An 18,562-nucleotide genomic window follows, 5' to 3' on the forward strand; every position below is an offset into this window, starting at 1 on the left:
TCCTCTGATGACATTGGCCTTGTATCAGAGAAGAAACACCTCTTTATCTGAACCTCAAAGGGAAGTGACAAAGACAATTAAGGTTGTAGATATGTTTCTGAAATGAGATAATGTGTATGAGCTTAGTTAACTGGAAAGCATTTTGTCAAAATTATTTTTATAAAGAATATTATTCCTTTTTGGAAAGTATGTGAGTGTTCTTTCTCTTTATCAGTTTTACTTGCTTTTAAAGACAACCAAACTTTTTCACAGACTCTTGAATACCGCAGGAAGCTTTGTTTGTCCTTGTTCCTAGCAACTGAAAAGTACACTTAACAACAAAGCATATCAATTTCATTATCAAATTGTTGCTCTAAATTTTCTACAGATATGTACATTTCTGTGTATATGTAACTGTTAATGTGGTTTGGAACAGTTTCATTTATTCAGATGGCTCTTTTAACAAATAATAGAAATAATGAGGTTAATATATGCTAATGACACAAGTGAGCAAACTTTAATTTCAAAATGATTTACTTCATTATTTTTCAATCATGCCCATTAAGTAAAAAGCTGAGTATATTAAAATACTCTACAGGGCTTCCCTGGTGGCGCAGTGGTTGAGAATCCGCCTGCTGATGCAGGAGACACGGGTTCGTGCCCTGGTCTGGGAAGATCCCACATGCCGCGGAGCGGCTGGGCCCGTGAGCCATGGCCGCTGAGCCTGTGCGTCCGGAGCCTGTGCTCCGCAACGGGAGAGGCCACAACAGTGAGAGGCCCGCATACCGCAAAAAAAAAAAAAAAAAAAAAAAAAATACTCTACAAAATGATAAGTATTTTTATCAGTGGCCTTCTCATTTTGCAAACCTCCATTTTACCGCCTTTTGGAGGCCTCAGGAGCTGGCAAATGGAATCTGCAATTTGAGGTTGCTGACAGTAGTACTCGGGTCCAAGAGAGGTGCCAAATGTCTGTAAGACACTTGCTGATTATAAGAGAATAGGGATAGGCCAGAAAGCCCTCTATGAGAACTTTCAGAACTTAGTCCAGTTCCTTGACACTGTATTTTCACAGACATGATTATAATTGATTCTCACTTGTCATGAGGGCAGGGCCTGGAAATGCTGGGATAATCCATGTGGCCACGCACTGCCAAAGGAGCCTCCTAGGGAGGCCCAGAGTCTGAGGGTCTGTAGACAAAAGCATGTGTCACAACACTGAACTGAAATTCGCCCAGTGTTCTGAAATTGAAGCTTATTTGACCAAATCCAAATAATAAAGAAATAACAATGTGGTTGGTCTTCAGTCTTTGATGGAATCTGATAAGATTCTGACTCTGTACTATTGATCCAGATTACCTTTTGCCTTTCAGGCAGTCATGGGCCAATATTTCCCAAGCAATATGGCCAGTGGGAGAGGCGTCTCAGGCTTAAACATATATGTGTATCAGGGCCTTAGACAGGTTTCCTTTCTGAAGTGATGAAAAACTGCATGCTCCAAGGAGAAATCCAGGTGGTTTGTAATTCTAGTGGGAGAGAAAAGATTGCTGGAAAGGGGAAATTTCAATGGGGGGTAAAGAGCTTTTTGAAAATACTTCTTAATACTTTCTAATGCAACATAAATGCAGCTGATCCCTCTCTAGTATTTTCTCTCCTGGGTAATCATTTCCTTCTATTTAGAATTTATTTTTATAGTACCTCGTCATTTTTATGGCCCCATTAACCATTTTTATTTTTGAAATATAAAATGAAAATTTGATTTTATGTATAGTAATACAGTCTTGTCTCCAAATTTCTATTTTGCTTGTGCAGAGGGTTACTTCTACAAGAGAACAGCAGGTTTGCAGAAGCACTACATTATTATAAATTGGCGATCGGGAGCAGGCCTACGCTGGCTTGTAAGTAATATTCAAGTCCTTTTAAAATATCCCTCCCTCCCTCCCTTCATGAAAATGGTGACTTAAAGCCTCACAGATTAAAAAACATGGTAACTCTATTTCTGAATACTTGCCAATCAAATTATGAGACTTTAACAATTACATCTCTCTCAATTTTCATATTTTGGTGCCTGTTTATCATGTTAATATATTAAGAGAAATATAACTTTTATTCATCTAGATATTAAGCTCAAAATATTCTGACTCCTTGAAGGCAGAGACTATTACATATTTTCTTTCAGTGATACCTGTACTTCTTACTACGTTGTTGTTCTTTTGTATATTTGTTCCCTGGGTATTTATTTCTTGGTTTTCTTTTAAAATCAGAAATAATGCACAGAAACAAAACTGAAGTAAAGATAACTTTATTGTTTCCATAGTGTACATCATCTTCGCACATTTGTATTTCCACTTGTCTCCCCTCAGCTGCATATTTAAACACCGGGATTATTCTAATGAACCAAGGAAAGACAGAAGAAGCTCGACGCACGTTCCTGAAGTGTTCTGAGATCCCTGACGAAAACCTAAAGGACCCTCATGCCCATAAGAGCTCGGTCACCAGCTGTCTGTACAACCTGGGGAAACTCTATCATGAGCAGGGACACTATGAGGTCAGGCCAAAACCTCTGCCTTATTCCTCCTCCTTGTTCTGATCTAGTCTCAATGTTTCCTACCTGCCATCTCATTGTAGCGACACTGATCATTGAAGAAGCTAATAAGTGTTTTTATTAAAAGAGTTTTATGGTGAAATTCTTTTGGAGAAAAACTCTGCTTAAGCAAAACTTAATGGATTTCTTCACTGTGAATTTCTCAGCGTAATTATGTCTCAGGAAAAGGAAATAACATGCATTGCAGCTCAAGCTTATTTGCTCACCATCCCTTTGATTTTACAATTCAAGACACATTATTATTTTTAACTATGTCCATTTTTTGATGTTAAAAAGTACATTTTTGTACTCTGCGTATTGAGTAAATGATTTGATATAAATCCTACTTGTTTCTTTTCATTCTTTTTAAAACAATAATCCAATGAAAACTAATTTTATTGTGTTTTTGAATTGGGGAGAGAGGAAAGGTGATGGAGACAGGGTCCTGTATGGGAAATTGGGCGATTGGCCCAGTCCTGTGTTCCCTGTCTCTCACACGAAGCCTGCCTGCATGGGTTTCTTCTCTCCCATTCAGTACGGCTCCTCCGTCTCTCAAATGACACCCCCACACACTCTTACACGATGTATTAGGAATGCACCGTGAGGGTAAAAATAGAATTTTTAAAATAATTGCATTTAATGATCTCAGTAGGTCTCAGTAGCTAGAAGATTCGTTAGTTGATGTTTTATTTAGATCCTACTTGATCGCCTGACTTGAAGTTCCTACAGATTTTAGATGACTGCGGGTGACTTCTGGTTATTTTATTGCATAATCTATGGGAACTGAAAAATTTATATTGAGAGAACAATGGTAACATCTGACTCCTTGTTAAACTGATTTTTATATGACCTTCTTCACGGACTGGGTTGAATATTTTTATTCATGAAATGGAGGCAGTATGATAGCAAAGGACAGCTTAATTATTTTCCTCCAAATACCATTTAGAAAGAGCAATGGAAGATTTTAATTTTGGAAGGATGTTGTTATTTTATTTTCAGTGAAGAGCCCTGTACTTTAGCTCTTTTTCTGTTTCTTAAATTAGGATGCGCTTAGTGTATACAAGGAAGCAATTCAGAAAATGCCAAGGCAGTTTGCCCCACAGAGCTTGTACAACATGATGGGTAAGTAAAATAGTAATATGTTAATGGATATTTCAGGGACCTGTGGAAAAATCGAAACCTATAATTCTGTTAAATGGAATTCTAATAAATCATATTGTTAATCCTCACCCTGTTCACAATTGAGTGTCACATAAAAATTTGCACAAAGCATACTTATTCTAAGAGAAATAAATGTGTTAACATAGTGATTTTCAGCAATTGGCTAGATCCCAGAGTTGTTCAGAAGGGGCTCAAAAACTGAAGTGGGTATTGAGTGTTAGCGAGACCCTAGAGATTGAAAATGATGAATAAAGTACAGGTAGATTTTAATGAATTTATCAAATTTGTGATAATATTTGATCATGTTATTTTCTTAATCATAATGTCCTCCTTAAAAATAAACATTGCTATGATGTAGAGATTCATGGTTTTGATGCTTATAAAAAAATGTGAGCAACTGAGCCAACTTGTATGGTTTTCACTGATAAAGGATTGGATCTCAAGAGGTTTTTTTCAGGGTATTATTTTAGAGTAAAAACAATACTGTGAAGGGTATAAATATCCTACTACAATCATTCCTTTTTCTACATTGAATAATTAGCTTAATTTTCTTATTAATCAGAAAGTATATATGCTAGGGCATTGATTTTTCTAGGTACAAGAGGTCAAGAACTAGAATTCCTAATAAAATAATCTGCCTATTACCTGCAACTGATCCGTGGCAGCCTTATAGGAAATTGTTACCACAGCTATTTTATGGTGGACACACCTGAAAATTGCCTATTTGGTATGTGATTCTTGAAAAGAATCCCTAAAGTTTAAGATGTTCTGCTGATTGATTAACTCTGCTGTTTCCAGATAAGGGGTTACTTTTGTCCTCAAATCAAATATTTCTTTTTCTCCCAACAACAAATCGCAAACTCAGATTTTCCTTTTTCATTAAACTTGGTTAACTTGCTTAGTATTTCTAGGCCTTCCTCATGCATATAAGCTAAATGTGACTACATGATCTCTAGGATTATTTCATGCTATTATATTCTGTGATTTGAGACATGTGATAGTAGCTATATGGCTTTGAGTACACATATAAAATCCCGAGTCCTCCCAAACTAGAAAATATATGCCTGGCAAGGACACTCACTTCTACTTTGTTTTAAATAACAGAAAATTCAGAAATAGTTTAGAGCTAGAACAAGGCACAGGTCAGTAAATAGGAAAAAAAAAAAAAAGATTTGGGAGAGGTTTATTTTATATATTCATTCCCTGTCTCTGGGAATCCTGACAGTTAGCCTGGACAGCAGGAGGGTGATTTAATGCTCGCGTTAAAGAGGACACTGGAGTAGTTTTAGTTGCTGTTTCTTTTTCTCTTTGGTATAATTACTGAAAGGTAAAATCTAGCTTCCTTAAATGTACTTTTGTCTTACCCTCTTATGAATTAAAACCGCACCTTTTACTATCTAACATTTTACCATCAATCTATCCACTCAGGTGAAATGTACATGTCCATAAAGTGTGTACCTAGAGTATGTAGATTTATCAGTTGAATTAACTTTGTGTTAGTGCTGGATGGTTATTCATTTCAAAATGAATATTGAAAGAACTGTGTTCTCTAGTTTTGTCTGAGGAGGCACAGTGGTTTTAGTTTATTTTATTTTTAATGCTAATGCTTGGGAAGGACTTTTTCCCAATTTTCCTCAATTATCAGAGAAGATATCTTTCTTTAAATTAGGAAAGGACTCAGATCTATGGCAGCAGACTGCATATGGCATCTTTATTGTTAATAGGAAGTGTGGTATTCACTATAGTTAATGATTTGAGAAAATTCATTTAATTATTTTAAGTAAATACATTTGATTGAAAGTTCAGCTGGTACCTTGAGATCTGTGTCTCATGTGGTTACACAGATGCTGAGCACACACAGGCAGCAAAAGATAAGTGTATCCCTGGGGTGATTGCTTAGTCCTTTGTCTTATTTTCCATTATAGAAGGAGGGAGCCGCTTTGCCCAGACTCTGCAAAGCCCTCTAACAATTTGCAAGGGGAGAATCCCAATATAATTTATAATTCCAGATTTCTGCCATAATTATAGTGGCTGCCTTCTGTTTAATTTTATGTGACGGTCTGTCAGCTGACTAGGTTTTGTAGTTTCAGTTGTTCACGAAACTATAATTTTCTCCAAGAATGAGTTCACCTCCTAATCAAATGGGTGATATCCTCTGAGTGTTGGCTTTAACTCCTAATATATTTTGATTAGCCTCCATTTGACAAGAAAAAATTGGCCCAGGAGATAAGCTGCCCTATCAGTTCATCATTTTCATTAGTCTGTCAGCATGTGCTGATTATCCTATCAAGTTTATCAACAGCCTTGAATGTGTTTTCTAATTCTCACATTTGCATATTATTGGTGCCCTTTAGGGATCAGTGATGGATTATAACGTCTGGCTAGATTTAGCCTGCAAGTATTCATTTTTCTCACAGCTCATTCATTTACCCCTTCAAGACCACTGCCCCCAAGCACTTGCATGTATATATGCAAACATTATTTATTTTCTTTTATTTGGAGGTTAGGAGACATAAAGGAATATGTACAAAAAACAACAATTATATTTGAATGTTATTATTACTTTAATAATTCATTGCAGCTGCTTAAAAAAACAAAAAAAAACCAACACTCCAGCCTTTTGCATTTTCTCTTCCCTTGAACATTTTATGAAAAACATATCACTCTATGCTGCATGCCAGTAGTTGACTTATCCTGAATATCAAATGAGCCTATTTTTCGCATTTGTGTATTAATAGAAAATAACAAGTTTGATTATCGATTATTACTTGCTTCCCAACTTAAATTTTTCTATATTTTATCATAAGACTTCATTTTTATTGTGACAGTTTATAAGTAAACTTAAAAATCTATTTAAAAATACATGCTCGGGCTTTTCTGGTGGCTCAGTGGTTGAGAGTCTGCCTGCCGATGCAGGGGACACGGGTTTGTGCCCCCGTCTGGGAAGATCCCACATGCCGCGGAACAGCTAGGCCCGTGAGTCATGGCCACTGAGCCTGCACATCCGGAGCCTGTGCTCCGCAACGGGAGAGGCCACAACATTGAGAGGCCCGCGTACCGCAAAAAAATAAATAAATAAATTAATTAAATTAAATTAAATTAAAATACATTCTCATTATTCTCTTTGATTTCATAGGATCAAGGTGATTGAGTAACAATAATTGAGGAATATTGTCCCATCCAAAATTAAGTGAATTTACGAGCATGTACAAATCATATTTTAAAAGATACTATATATCATTTTTATAAACAAAAATTAAAGTTTCACCTAGGTGGCAGTTATAATAAGTAAGGTGTGAAAATACATGAAATGTTAAGAGGCCAAATCACACAATAACTGTTAAAATTGCTCCTAGCCAGTTGTGGACCTCAGTTTTCTCTTGAGAGAATGGGTTGGATTCAGTGGAGATTTAGTATAGTGTGAAGTCAAATAGCCCAGGTTCAAATTATGGCTCTGACACTTAACAGCTGAGTGACGTTGGGCAAATTACTTAACTGAAGCTTCAGTTTCCCCATCCATAAGGTGCTTGTAATGGTAGTGTCAGTTTGAGGATTGATTGAGATAATGAAGGTAAAGTATATTGGACCGAATGCCCAACCAAGTAAGTGTTTCATAACATTACCTTCCATTGTAATCATTGTCCTTTCTGTGGGCTTTAAGCTTCAGAAGTCACTGCTTGTATTCTCTCTGGCAGTTCTTTTTGTATTTACCAATATAAATCTGATTTCTCTATAGATAGTTTTGACGTACTGATGGCCTTGGAGTCACCAAAGGGGATTCTGTTTAGTTCTATGCTGTCTAGAATTGCTGCATTTTCTCTCAAAGTCCATTTCCCCTTATCTCTCAACAACCACAGTCAAAATCCATCTTTTATCATTAACTGCATTAACCAAAAGTGAAACAGCATACTTGGTTAATGCCCAATTAAGTTAATTCCATTAATAGAGTATTCCCTTTAAATTGAAATCATCATATTTAGGTTAGAGTTTCTTCTCCTTTTCCTGTCATGACATATTTTTCCCCTAGACTTAGTCAAAATTATTAATTATTCTGACACCTATTGTAGGACTTTATTGAATCTCAATTTCTCCTCTTGTCAAATTGTAAGTGATTTTTAGAATCATAGAATGTTAGAGATGGAAGATTCATATCTTTAAAATCCTGCTAACATAATCTTTTATTTTACAAGCTAGAAATTAACACTCAAAGAGTTAGGTTGATCTGAGCCTGAACCAAGATGGCAGAGTAGTAGAAGGATGTGCTCTCACTCCCTCTTGTGAGAACACCAGAATCACAACTAGCTGGTGGACAGTCACTGACAGGAACACACTGCAACTCACCAAAAAAGATACCCCACATCCAAAGACAAAAGAGAAGCCACAATGAGAAGGTAGGAGGGGTGCAATCACAGTAAAATCAAATCCCATAACTGCTGGGTGGGTGACTCACAGGCTGGAGAACACTTATACCACAGAAATACACCCACTGGAGTGAAGGTTCTGAGCCCCATGTCAGGCTTCCCAACCTGGGGGTCCGGCAACGGGAGGAGGAATTCCTAGAGAATCAGACTTTGAAGCCTAGCAGGATTTGATTGCAGGACTTTGACAGGACTGGGGGAAACAGAGACTCCACTCTTGGGGGGCACACACAAAGTAGTGTGCACATCGGGACCCAGGGGAAGGAGCAGTGACCCCATAGGAGACTGAACCAGACCTACCTGCTAGTGTTGGAGGGTCTCCTGCAGAGGCCGGGGGTGGCTGTGGCTCACCATGGGGACAAGGACACTGGCAGCAGAAGTTCTGGGAAGTAATCCTTGGCGTGAGCCCTCCGAGAGTCGGCTATTAGCCCCACCAAAGAGCCCAGGTAGCCTCCAGTGTTGGGTCACCTCGGGCCAAACAACCACCAGGGAGGGAACCCAACCCCACCCATCAGCAGTCAAGTGGATTTAAGTCTTACTGAGCTCTGCCCACCAGAGCAACACCCAGCTCTACCCACCACCAGTCCCTCCCATCAGGAAACCTGCACAAGCCTCTTAGATAGCTTCATCCACCAGAGGGCAGACAACAGAAGCAAGAAGAACTACAATCCTGCAGCCTGTGGAGCAAAAACCACATTCACAGAAAGATAGACAAGATGAAAAGGCAGAGGGCTATGTACCAGATGAAGGAACAAGATAAAACCCCAGAAAAGCAACTAAATGAAGTGGAGATAGTCAACCTTCCAGAAAAAGAATTCAGAATAATGATAGTGAAGATGATCCAGGACCTTGGAAAAACAATGGAGGCAAAGATCGAGAAGATGCAAGAAATGTTTAACAAAGACCTAGAAGAATTAAAGAACAAACAAACAGAGATGAACAATACAATAACTGAAATGAAAACTACAATAGAAGGAATCAGTAGCAGAATAACTGAAGCAGAACGGGTAAGTGACCTGGAAGACAGAATGGTGGAATTCACTGCTGCAGAACAGAATAAAGAAAAAAGAATGAAAAGAAATGAAGACAGCCTAAGAGACCTCTGGGACAACATTAAACGCAACAACATTTGCATTATAGAGGTCCCAGAAGGAGAAGAGAGAGAGAAAGGACCCGAGAAAAGAAGAGATTATAGTTGAAAACTTGCCTAACATGGAAAAGGAAGTAGCCACCCAAGTCCAGGAAGCGCAGCGAGTCCCGTACAGAATAAACCCAAGGAAAAACACGCTGAGACGTATAGTAATCAAATTGTCAAAAATTAAACACAAAGAAAAATTATTGAAAGCAGCAAGGGAAAAACGACAAGTAACATACAAGGGGACTCCCATAAGGTTAACAGCTGATTTCTCAGCAGAAACTCTACAAGCCAGAGGGAGTGGCATGATATACCTAAAGTGATGAAAGGGAATAACATACAACCAAGATTACTGTTCCTGGCAAGGATCTCATTCAGATTCGATGGAGAAATCAAAAGCTTTACAGACAAGCAAAAGCTAAGAGAATTCAGCACCACCAAACCAGCTCTACAACAAATGCTAAAGGAACTTCTCTAAGTGGGAAACACAAGAGAAGAAAAGGACCTACAAAGAGTTAGGTTGATCTGTTTAGGATTACACAGTTTGTGTTAGAACCAGAAGTGTAGTTTACTGATTTAAATTTAAATGCTTTTTGTATTCAGTCCTTCTGTATTGCTAAAACTGGCACATTCTTCACTATGTCAATATAGCTTGTCTTTACCCATTTAAAAACCAGCATATATATCTATATGTAGATATAGATATATAGATATATGGATATAGATATCATTCCTTGTCCAAATATATATTAAAAACCTTTTCATCTTAAAAGAATGAAACACCTACAAAATTGTGCTTTCATTACAGATGCATGAAATGTAGGATATTAAAATTCTTTTAATGTAGGTTAATTTTTAACCACCCTCGTTTTTTCTCTTCTTTCTCTATAATTGTTTATTTCCCTTACTATGTATACTTAAGCATTGCTTTTGAATAATCCTAAGAAATTATGGGAAACTAAGATAGGCTGTAACTTTCAATTTTATCAGTTTGAGCCCTTCCAATCCCAAAGGTCATTTTAAGCCTATTTACTATTTAATATAAAATTACTTGGCTTTCTCAGTGCAAAGTGATTGTTGGGCTTAATTATAATATATAAGCAATTTAGGCCATTTCATCTTGGTAATATATCTTGAGAACAAAAAGCCACGATGTATTCATGGAGTAAGAGTCTAGAGTTACAGTCTTGTTGTTGCAGTCTGCAGTCACTATGTTTAGAATAACCTCTGTGTGCAGAAAAAAAAAAAAAAAACTTTAAGTCACAGGTCCTGAGTTGGGGGGGCATGTAGTGGTGGTAGGATGAAATGGAAATAGTCCATGTGGTTTCTGCTCTCATAGAACTTTGTAAGTGATTTCACAGTTGGTCTAGTGCTCTTTAGTATCTTTCCTTAATAAGTAAGTAAATGCCTATAAATAACATGGATAATTGTATTACTCTAGCCTCGAGAGTATTTTGTTTATAACCATGTAGCCCTACTATGTTGACTAGACCAAACAAACCAAAACAAACAAAAATCTCAATCTTTTTTTTTTCCTTTTTTTATGTGACAGTAGTGTCACAATTTGCATATATATTTATATATCCTTGTTCTTTAAAAAATATGTGTCTGTGGGTAACATGCTTTTATCTTAGGGAGAGGTTACATTCTTCCAGGGGAATTCCATGATAATGATCATTGCTATTATCTCATTTGCCTTTATTTTGATCTTACCATTCCCATTCTCTTATTTCTGATAATTCCTAGATCTTTTTTTATACACATCCCTGTTACTTATGAAATCCTAGCTCAGTATTAGAAAATATATTTTCCTCCATCAGCCTGCAACTAACAAGTCTTTTATTTACATAGGTTTAAAATTGACAAGATGCTTTTTCCTCACATTCTCTCATAAAAAAGAAGGAATCTTTTGACTTAATTTTCAGTTTCGTGAAAACAGCTCTTCAATTATGAGAGATTTCCCCAATTTCATTGAGCTAGTTAGAGAGAATGGTGAAAGAACGAATAAATAGGAAACACAGTTAATTTATTATAACAACTTTTGGAGTAAAGAGCTTGTCCAAATTTTAGAATTTGTATTTTTGAGAAAGAAACTTGTGGAATGAAAAAGTTTTGTCATAAATGGCTACCAGGGACCTTTAGATTCCTTACTTTCATTTAGGTAAGAACTGACAAAGAAGATGTCAAATGTACCTCCTGACATCAAAACACAAAAATTCTCACTTGTAAATGTATCCTAACTCTACTCGAAGGATGTATACTCTATGCTGAATTCAATTTAGTAGGTTGGCTGTCAGAGAAGTCTGTTTTTCTCTCAGCCTCTGTATGGTTGGTTTTTTAGTGCATAATTTCTTTTTGTTGGATTTTTCTAGTGTGCACATTTGCGTGTGTGTGTATGTGTTGACCTCACTTTGTTCCAGAATATATTTAGAATAGAAAAATTCAGAGTAAATTTTTGATAGGATGGTTCACATGCTTAATGTTTTCTTCTATGACTGGTGGTTCTTAAGTGGATTGCTCAAGGCATTTAGCATGCTGACTGTGAAAGAAATGGTTTTTAACTGTGTGAGATTTGAACTTCACATCTTTCAAGTGTGGGAGCATTAACACTCCAGTAGTGTTAAGCTTTTTATACCACCTGCTTCCCCTATTTTGAGTTCTGGTGATTTTCCTATGATTGCTTCCATTGGCACTCTTGAAAATCTGTGAGTCAACCCTTCAAATATGATACGACTGTATAACTGGATTAGCCATTGATCTGTGTACCTCTACAAGAATATTAACTTCTAATTTTTAAGATAAATCTTTTCATTGCATTTTCATTTTTCATTCGTCAGAAAGGACAAGACCAGGAGAAAGGATAAGACCAGGGCCAGGAGATTTTAGAAATTCACTTTGTAAGATATGGAGCCAATAAGATAAGGAAATATGAGCTTTGGGTTGTGTATCAAAAAGAATAAATTGGGGGCTTCCCTGGTGGCTCAGTGGTTGAGAGTCCGCCTGCCGATGCAGGGGACACGAGTTCGTGCCCCAGTCTGGGAAGATCCCACATGCCGCGGAGCGGCTGGGCCCGTGAGCCATGGCCACTGAGCCTGCGCATCCGGAGCCTGTGCTCCACAACAGTGAGAGGCCCGCGCAACCGCAAAAAAAAAAAAAAAAAAAAAAAAAAAGAATAAATATATGAAATGTATGTGCATAGTTTGCTCCTAAAAGTTCATTTCTCATTATAAAACTAGTGGTTTATTTTTTTTTCTTTTTACCATTCACGCTTGATATAAATTCTACATTATGTACTATGGTTACAGACATTAATTTGCTAGGCATTAGTCTATACACTACAAAGGCCAGCCTCCAGTTCAGCTGCATTAAATAGGTAATATATTTTGTTTAAAGTTTCAATTAAACCCAGGACCAGAAGATATATGGTCCCTACGGGGAGTTTGAACATTTTCATGCCAGTGCTGGGATTGCCTAAGGGTCATACTTAGGTCTAGATGTTGCTTGCTTTCCTGGAAATATGATATGAGACAGTTGATTATATTTCACTGCTCTTAAAACCACACGCGCCCACCTGTTACATTAATTCATACTTTTGCCAGTTTAGTGGTAAAGGAAAAGACTGAGACTTAAAAACTTTATTTTTAAATTGAGTTATAAGGAAATGAATATATTCAAATTAATACGTAGTTATATCCTTATTTCTCTGATTCCCAAATAATTTCAATATGTTCTGCTTGAAAAATATGTTTTCTGAGGCTTCAGTAGAAATAAATGAGAAAAAAAACTGTATATTTTACTCTCTTACTGGGCACTATCCACGGAGTGGATCTTTTACTCAGTAATAAATATGGGTTGGATTGTTCTCAGAAAATTAAAGTGATGCTATGTTATACTTGGAAAATTAACTAAACTTCGAATTCTGACATTCTTAAAAGATGCCAATTTTGATGACATTTGGATGAAATGGACATAATCATGAGGAAGGAGAAAATCTTGTATGAAGGATACAATCTTGAAAATCAATGTCAAGAAAACGATAAATTGTTGCACATATTTAGAATAGGCCAGTAATACAAATGAAGTTAAAAATTAAATGCATTACTAATTGTACATACTTTGCTCTGTGTGTATTTATATCGGCTTTTCTTAATAGGTAGGGAAAAGTTGTTTCCTACATGAAAATCTTATTTAACTTCCCCATGAACTGTTACTTAGTTGTGATTTTATTTACACTGAGTGAAGCTATTGTCATATTCAAATTGAAAAAAGCATTAAAATAGAACATGCAAAGTTTTGTTCCAGATTACAAGTCTTTTTTTTGCCAACATGTAAATTATGAGTATGGGGTTCTGTGAGCTATTATAGAATCTTATTGTTAAGTATTCATTAAAAATAGAATGAATTTTTAAATTTTTGATATATCTTAGTAATTAACATTAATATAAAAATTTATAGTATAAAATAAATTATTCATTACATATTATAGAGACATATTGCTTGATCCGGGAATACATATGAAATGTAATCCTAATATGTGTATAAAACTGAAAATGCTTTTATTCTCTTCTGATGTCTTCCTGCAAATATTTATATCCTATTTCTCTGAATACTATTATTTTCATTAATTCTTTCCAAGCTAGTACAACATTTACTCATTCTTTTTTCTTTTTTATGGTGTAAGCTTTGGGTTTTTCTAAACACAATTTAGAAATTCCTTGCATATATTTTAAGTATTCCCTAAATATTTCAGTTGTATTAAGCCGTTTTATTTTATTGCATTGTAATTCTCTTGACAACAGTATTATATTTTGGGGGAGCAGATCATCACCTCCAACATATACAGACACACACAAACACACACAGTCTCACTTTCTCTTTTTTTTGAAAATCTGAACATTTTATGGGATTGTCTCCAACATTTGTTGATTGATTGATTGCTCTTAGTGATTTATTTCCTTGAAAACGTAAAGGAAATTGATTAGCCTAGAGAACTTCAGGATCCCCAGTTGCAAAAAGAGACATAGTAACATAGGCTCCTGGCTATTTTCCAAGTTAAATTTTGATGACACATCAGATGTTACCGGTATGTAACACTAGACATTAGCAACCTTTTTAACTTTCACTGAAGTTTAACCTCTTTCTTCATGATTTGTGTTTTTACTTAATGAAACACATTTTCATTTTTTTCCCCTGCATTTCCTCTCTTTGCTTTAAAACTACCCTTTCTGGCTTCAAGCGTTTCCCCTTAAGTTTGGTGCTGTAAGGACTTGCTACAGAATTACGTATTGAACCTTTTCATAACCTTCAGTTTAAGACTTGGATTATATTTCATTTACTTCCAATCACTCCGCCCCAAAGGAAGAAGTTATAATTGTTAAAGTCTGTTGTCAGATACTAAGTAGCCTTCCTAATTTCTGTAATCATTTTAATTTTTGTCTTTGTCTTTGCCTGCTCTGTTCACTACCTCTTAAGGATTTCCAATCAGGACTAATATATCTAAGGTAACTGGACTCTGTCATCTTTATGGTACCATAAGGCTGAGGAAAATATTAGGATGGAAATACAAAAGATTCACAAAATTTGACAGCCAGTAGTTACAGCAAGTTTATGACATAAATAAATAAAGACCAGACTCCCTAATGTTTCTATGTTAATGCTAATACCATGAAGTAAAAAGTGAGAATTAAAATCACAGCAAGTTAAACTCTTGACACAGTAGGCTCCTGATGTCATGTGGTTCTGTCCGACCCATAGATTCTAGAAAAAGAAGTTACTTGGAAATTTTTCTTTAGTGACATACTGGGCAAAAATGCAACATCTAAATTCAAGTTGATACATAATGTGATCAATTATTTCTCAGGTATTTATCAAGACTCTGTGGAGCCACTTCTTTTTTTTTTTGGAGCCTCTTCTGAACTTAGGTTGGAGGACAGATAAAGAGATGAAGTGTCTTCTCTCTGGCTCTACACATCTCATAGTCTAATTTAAGATCAGAAAGATTATAATTGGTGAGGTAAGTCCTATAGATACATTAAAAAGATGGGGGACAGACAGGAGTTGGAATAAATGAAAAATTGAGTATAATCTTAAATAAGAAAAGTCAATTTTGTAAAAATTGCCATCTTTAATTGATCCCTGGATTATAATTCAGTAGCAATAAACATCTCAAAAATTTATCAAAAATTTAACAAAATGATTCTAAAGTTTATCTGGTAGACTTAACAGGGAAATAGAACCAAGAAGGTTTAGAGAAGAATAATGGGTGAGACTCGCTCTACTTGATATTAAGACATTAGTATCAATAGAAGCTACAGTAATTAGAGCAGTGTTGTCCTGGCACAAAAACAGAAAATCTGACTAGTAGGACAGAATGGAGACCCCAGAAACAGATCAAAATGTACTAAATCTTTATAGATAATAGATGTGGAATTAAATATGATTGAGGGAAGGGAGTTTTTGTAAAAGCTGATCTGGGAGAATTGATTAAGCGTTTGGAAACAATAAAATTAGATATCTGCCTCACACCATATGGTAAAATGTATTTCATGTGGAATAAGTAGCTAATTTTAATAATGAAACTATATAAGTAGAAGAGAATATATGTCCCTATGATGGAGAATAATTTTGTGCAAAATAGATAGTGATTAAACTACAGAGGAAAAGTCAACTTGATTTGCATATGTAAAAATTAAAATAGTCTGAAATGAAAAGCTATTACCATCTTTTGCCTATTATAAGGAAAAGATAAATGTCTTAATTAAAAACTGGTTTTTAAAAATGGTTTAAAACCATTAAACAGTGACCCACAATTTTTAAAAATTGCTGGTTAAAATTTTATTTAAAAAATTTGTGAAAATATATGCATTTTCATTAGTTCAAGAATTCTACTGCTATATATGTATTCTAAGATAATAAGATACAATTTTTTTTAAAAAGGTAATTACAAAGAAGGATGATAATTGCTGAAGTAGGTGTTGCACCTGCAAAAAAATTGGGAGGGGAATTTGAATACACAAAAAAATTATCTTGAATGAGAAGATATAATTTTGGAAAATTTATCATATTTTTTAGTATAGTTTTAAAATGCTAGAAGGAACATAAATATTTAAAACTAGCAAAATATTTTACTTATAATTGATTTTTTTCAAAAAATAAAATAAATTCTGGAAAAACACCAAAATTTTACCAATCACTATCTATGAGTGATGGGATTCATCTGATTTAATAAAATTATCATCTTTCAGATTTTCTACAATGAGTAGATATAATGTTTTTAATTAGATAATAAATATAAATATTAAAAAAAAATTTTAAGGATTAATCAGGACTTGGGCTAGTCAATCTTGAGTAGATCATCTAGAAAATCCATGAAAACGACAGTTCCTTTTTAAACTAACTAGGATATTGCCACTGGTTTATGAAACGACTATGTAAATTACTGGACAGTGATGAATCTACAAATGATTATATCATTTAGGGGATTAAGTAGTTATTTAGTCTTCGCCCCTCATTTTGTGGATGATAAACTAAGATCTTGTCAAATAACCTTTTTGTCTATAACCATACAGAGTTTTAATGGAAAAGTAAGAATTAGAAACGCAGACATCTAATTACTCTTTTGGTATATAATTCATAATTCTGTGCTACATCATAATTATAAATAATTTCAACAGGTAGATGGACAAACCAAGTTAATCAGTCAATTAATTAAAATGTGTTTATTTCATTTTAAAATTATGTGGCAAAATTAGTTCCTAAGGAAAGAATTAAAAGTAACATATAAAAATAAATCATAAACTTGAAGATGGGTAAAGTGCTCATTAAAAGAAAAATGACCAGCACAGAAAAACACTACTTATAAAAACCATCAATATAGGACTTCCCTGGTGGTGCATTGGTTAAGAATCCACCTGCCAATGCAGGGGACACGGCTTCAAGCCCTGGTCCAGGAAGATCCCACATGCTGAGGAGTAGCTAAGCCTGTGCGCCACAGCTACTGAAGCCCACGCGCCTAGAGCCCGTGCTCTGCAACAAGAGAAGCCACCACAATGAGAAGACCGCGCACCACAATGAAGAGTAGACCCCTCTCACCGCAAATAGAGAAAGCCCGCGCACAGCAACGAAGACCCAATGCAGCCAAAATAAAGAAAGAAAACAAACCTGATATCTTAAATGGAATAGAAGCATTTCTTAAAAATGGAATGATTATGTTAGTGACCAGCCAAGTCCTTAAACTGGGAGAGCTTAGAAATTAGATTACCATAGAACGCCTGACCTTCAGGCAAAGTATCCTAAAACACTTGCAATATTGACAATCAGATGCTTTCACCATATTAGCAGCAGAAAGCCTGCTAGAAATCATGTAGGGCTATTTTCTGATGCTCCTATTCTTTACAGGCCAGAAAAATGCTATAACCTACGTGAGCCCTTTTAAAAGGTAGCATTTCTCCCCAGTGTGCTGGTGTCTCTGTATTTTACAAACATTCTTCTGAAACTTTTAGAACTTCTCAACTTATAGCTAGGCACATGCAATTCAGTGTTGTTCGCACCTTTTGCACTCATGTTCCATTGTTCACTCTGATTTTGCTCATAACAACTTAGCATCTGTTTTATTATTTACTTGATATTTTTCTTCATTCCAAAACATCTATGAAATCACATTTTTAAACACAGATTAAATGAAACGTATAAGTACTAAATTAAAAAAAAAATTTTGTGTTGTTTCATGTGCACCTAAAAATCAAACTTTGGAAAATACTGATAAATATATTTCTCTCAGAAGATTGTTAGTACCCTGAAGGCAGGAATGAATGCTACCTCATTAGCTTTTAGGTTTACCATCACATGCATTATCCATGTTGGCTAACCTAAATTGATATGCAAGATATGTATTTAAGAATTTTTTTTTTTTTTTTTTTTTTTTTTTTTTGGCTAAGCCATGTGGCATGCAGGATCTTAGTTCCCTGACCAGGGATCAAACCTGTGCCCCCTGCATTGGGAGCATAGAGTCTTAACCACTGGACCACCAGGAAAGTCGCTATTTAAGAATTTTTTAAAAGAGATTTAACAATTACTGTAAGAATTGAGAAAGGGGTGATTACTTTTGGTACATGTGGTCAAAAAAATTTTTTTAAGTTGGGGAGGAGGGATAGATTGGGAGTTTGGGATTGACATGTACACATTGCTTTATTTAAAATAGATTACCAACAAGGACCTACTGTGTAGCACAGGGAACTCTGCTCAATATTCTGTAATAACCTAAATGGGAAAAGAATTTGAAAAATAGAT

The 18,562-nt window shown here is 35.4% G+C and overlaps 1 protein-coding gene across 4 annotated transcripts in view; it reads left to right on the top strand.

Annotated features, from left to right (window-relative positions):
* Positions 1 to 18,562, top strand: part of TMTC2 (transmembrane O-mannosyltransferase targeting cadherins 2) — an 804,716-nt gene that overhangs the window by 259,159 nt on the left and 526,995 nt on the right. For all 4 annotated transcript variants that reach the window (XR_010835847.1, XM_059080819.2, XM_067009832.1 and 1 more), the window contains 3 exons: positions 1,789 to 1,874; positions 2,340 to 2,524; positions 3,604 to 3,682. Coding sequence is in view for 3 of the 4 variants with exons in the window: in XM_059080819.2 (XP_058936802.1) it covers positions 1,789 to 1,874; positions 2,340 to 2,524; positions 3,604 to 3,682 (350 nt within the window). In the remaining variant the exon portion in view is untranslated. The remainder of the gene's footprint in view (positions 1 to 1,788; positions 1,875 to 2,339; positions 2,525 to 3,603; positions 3,683 to 18,562) is intronic.

This window comes from Kogia breviceps, chromosome 12, assembly GCF_026419965.1.
Source record: "Kogia breviceps isolate mKogBre1 chromosome 12, mKogBre1 haplotype 1, whole genome shotgun sequence".
Classification (NCBI taxonomy): domain Eukaryota; kingdom Metazoa; phylum Chordata; class Mammalia; order Artiodactyla; family Physeteridae; genus Kogia; species Kogia breviceps.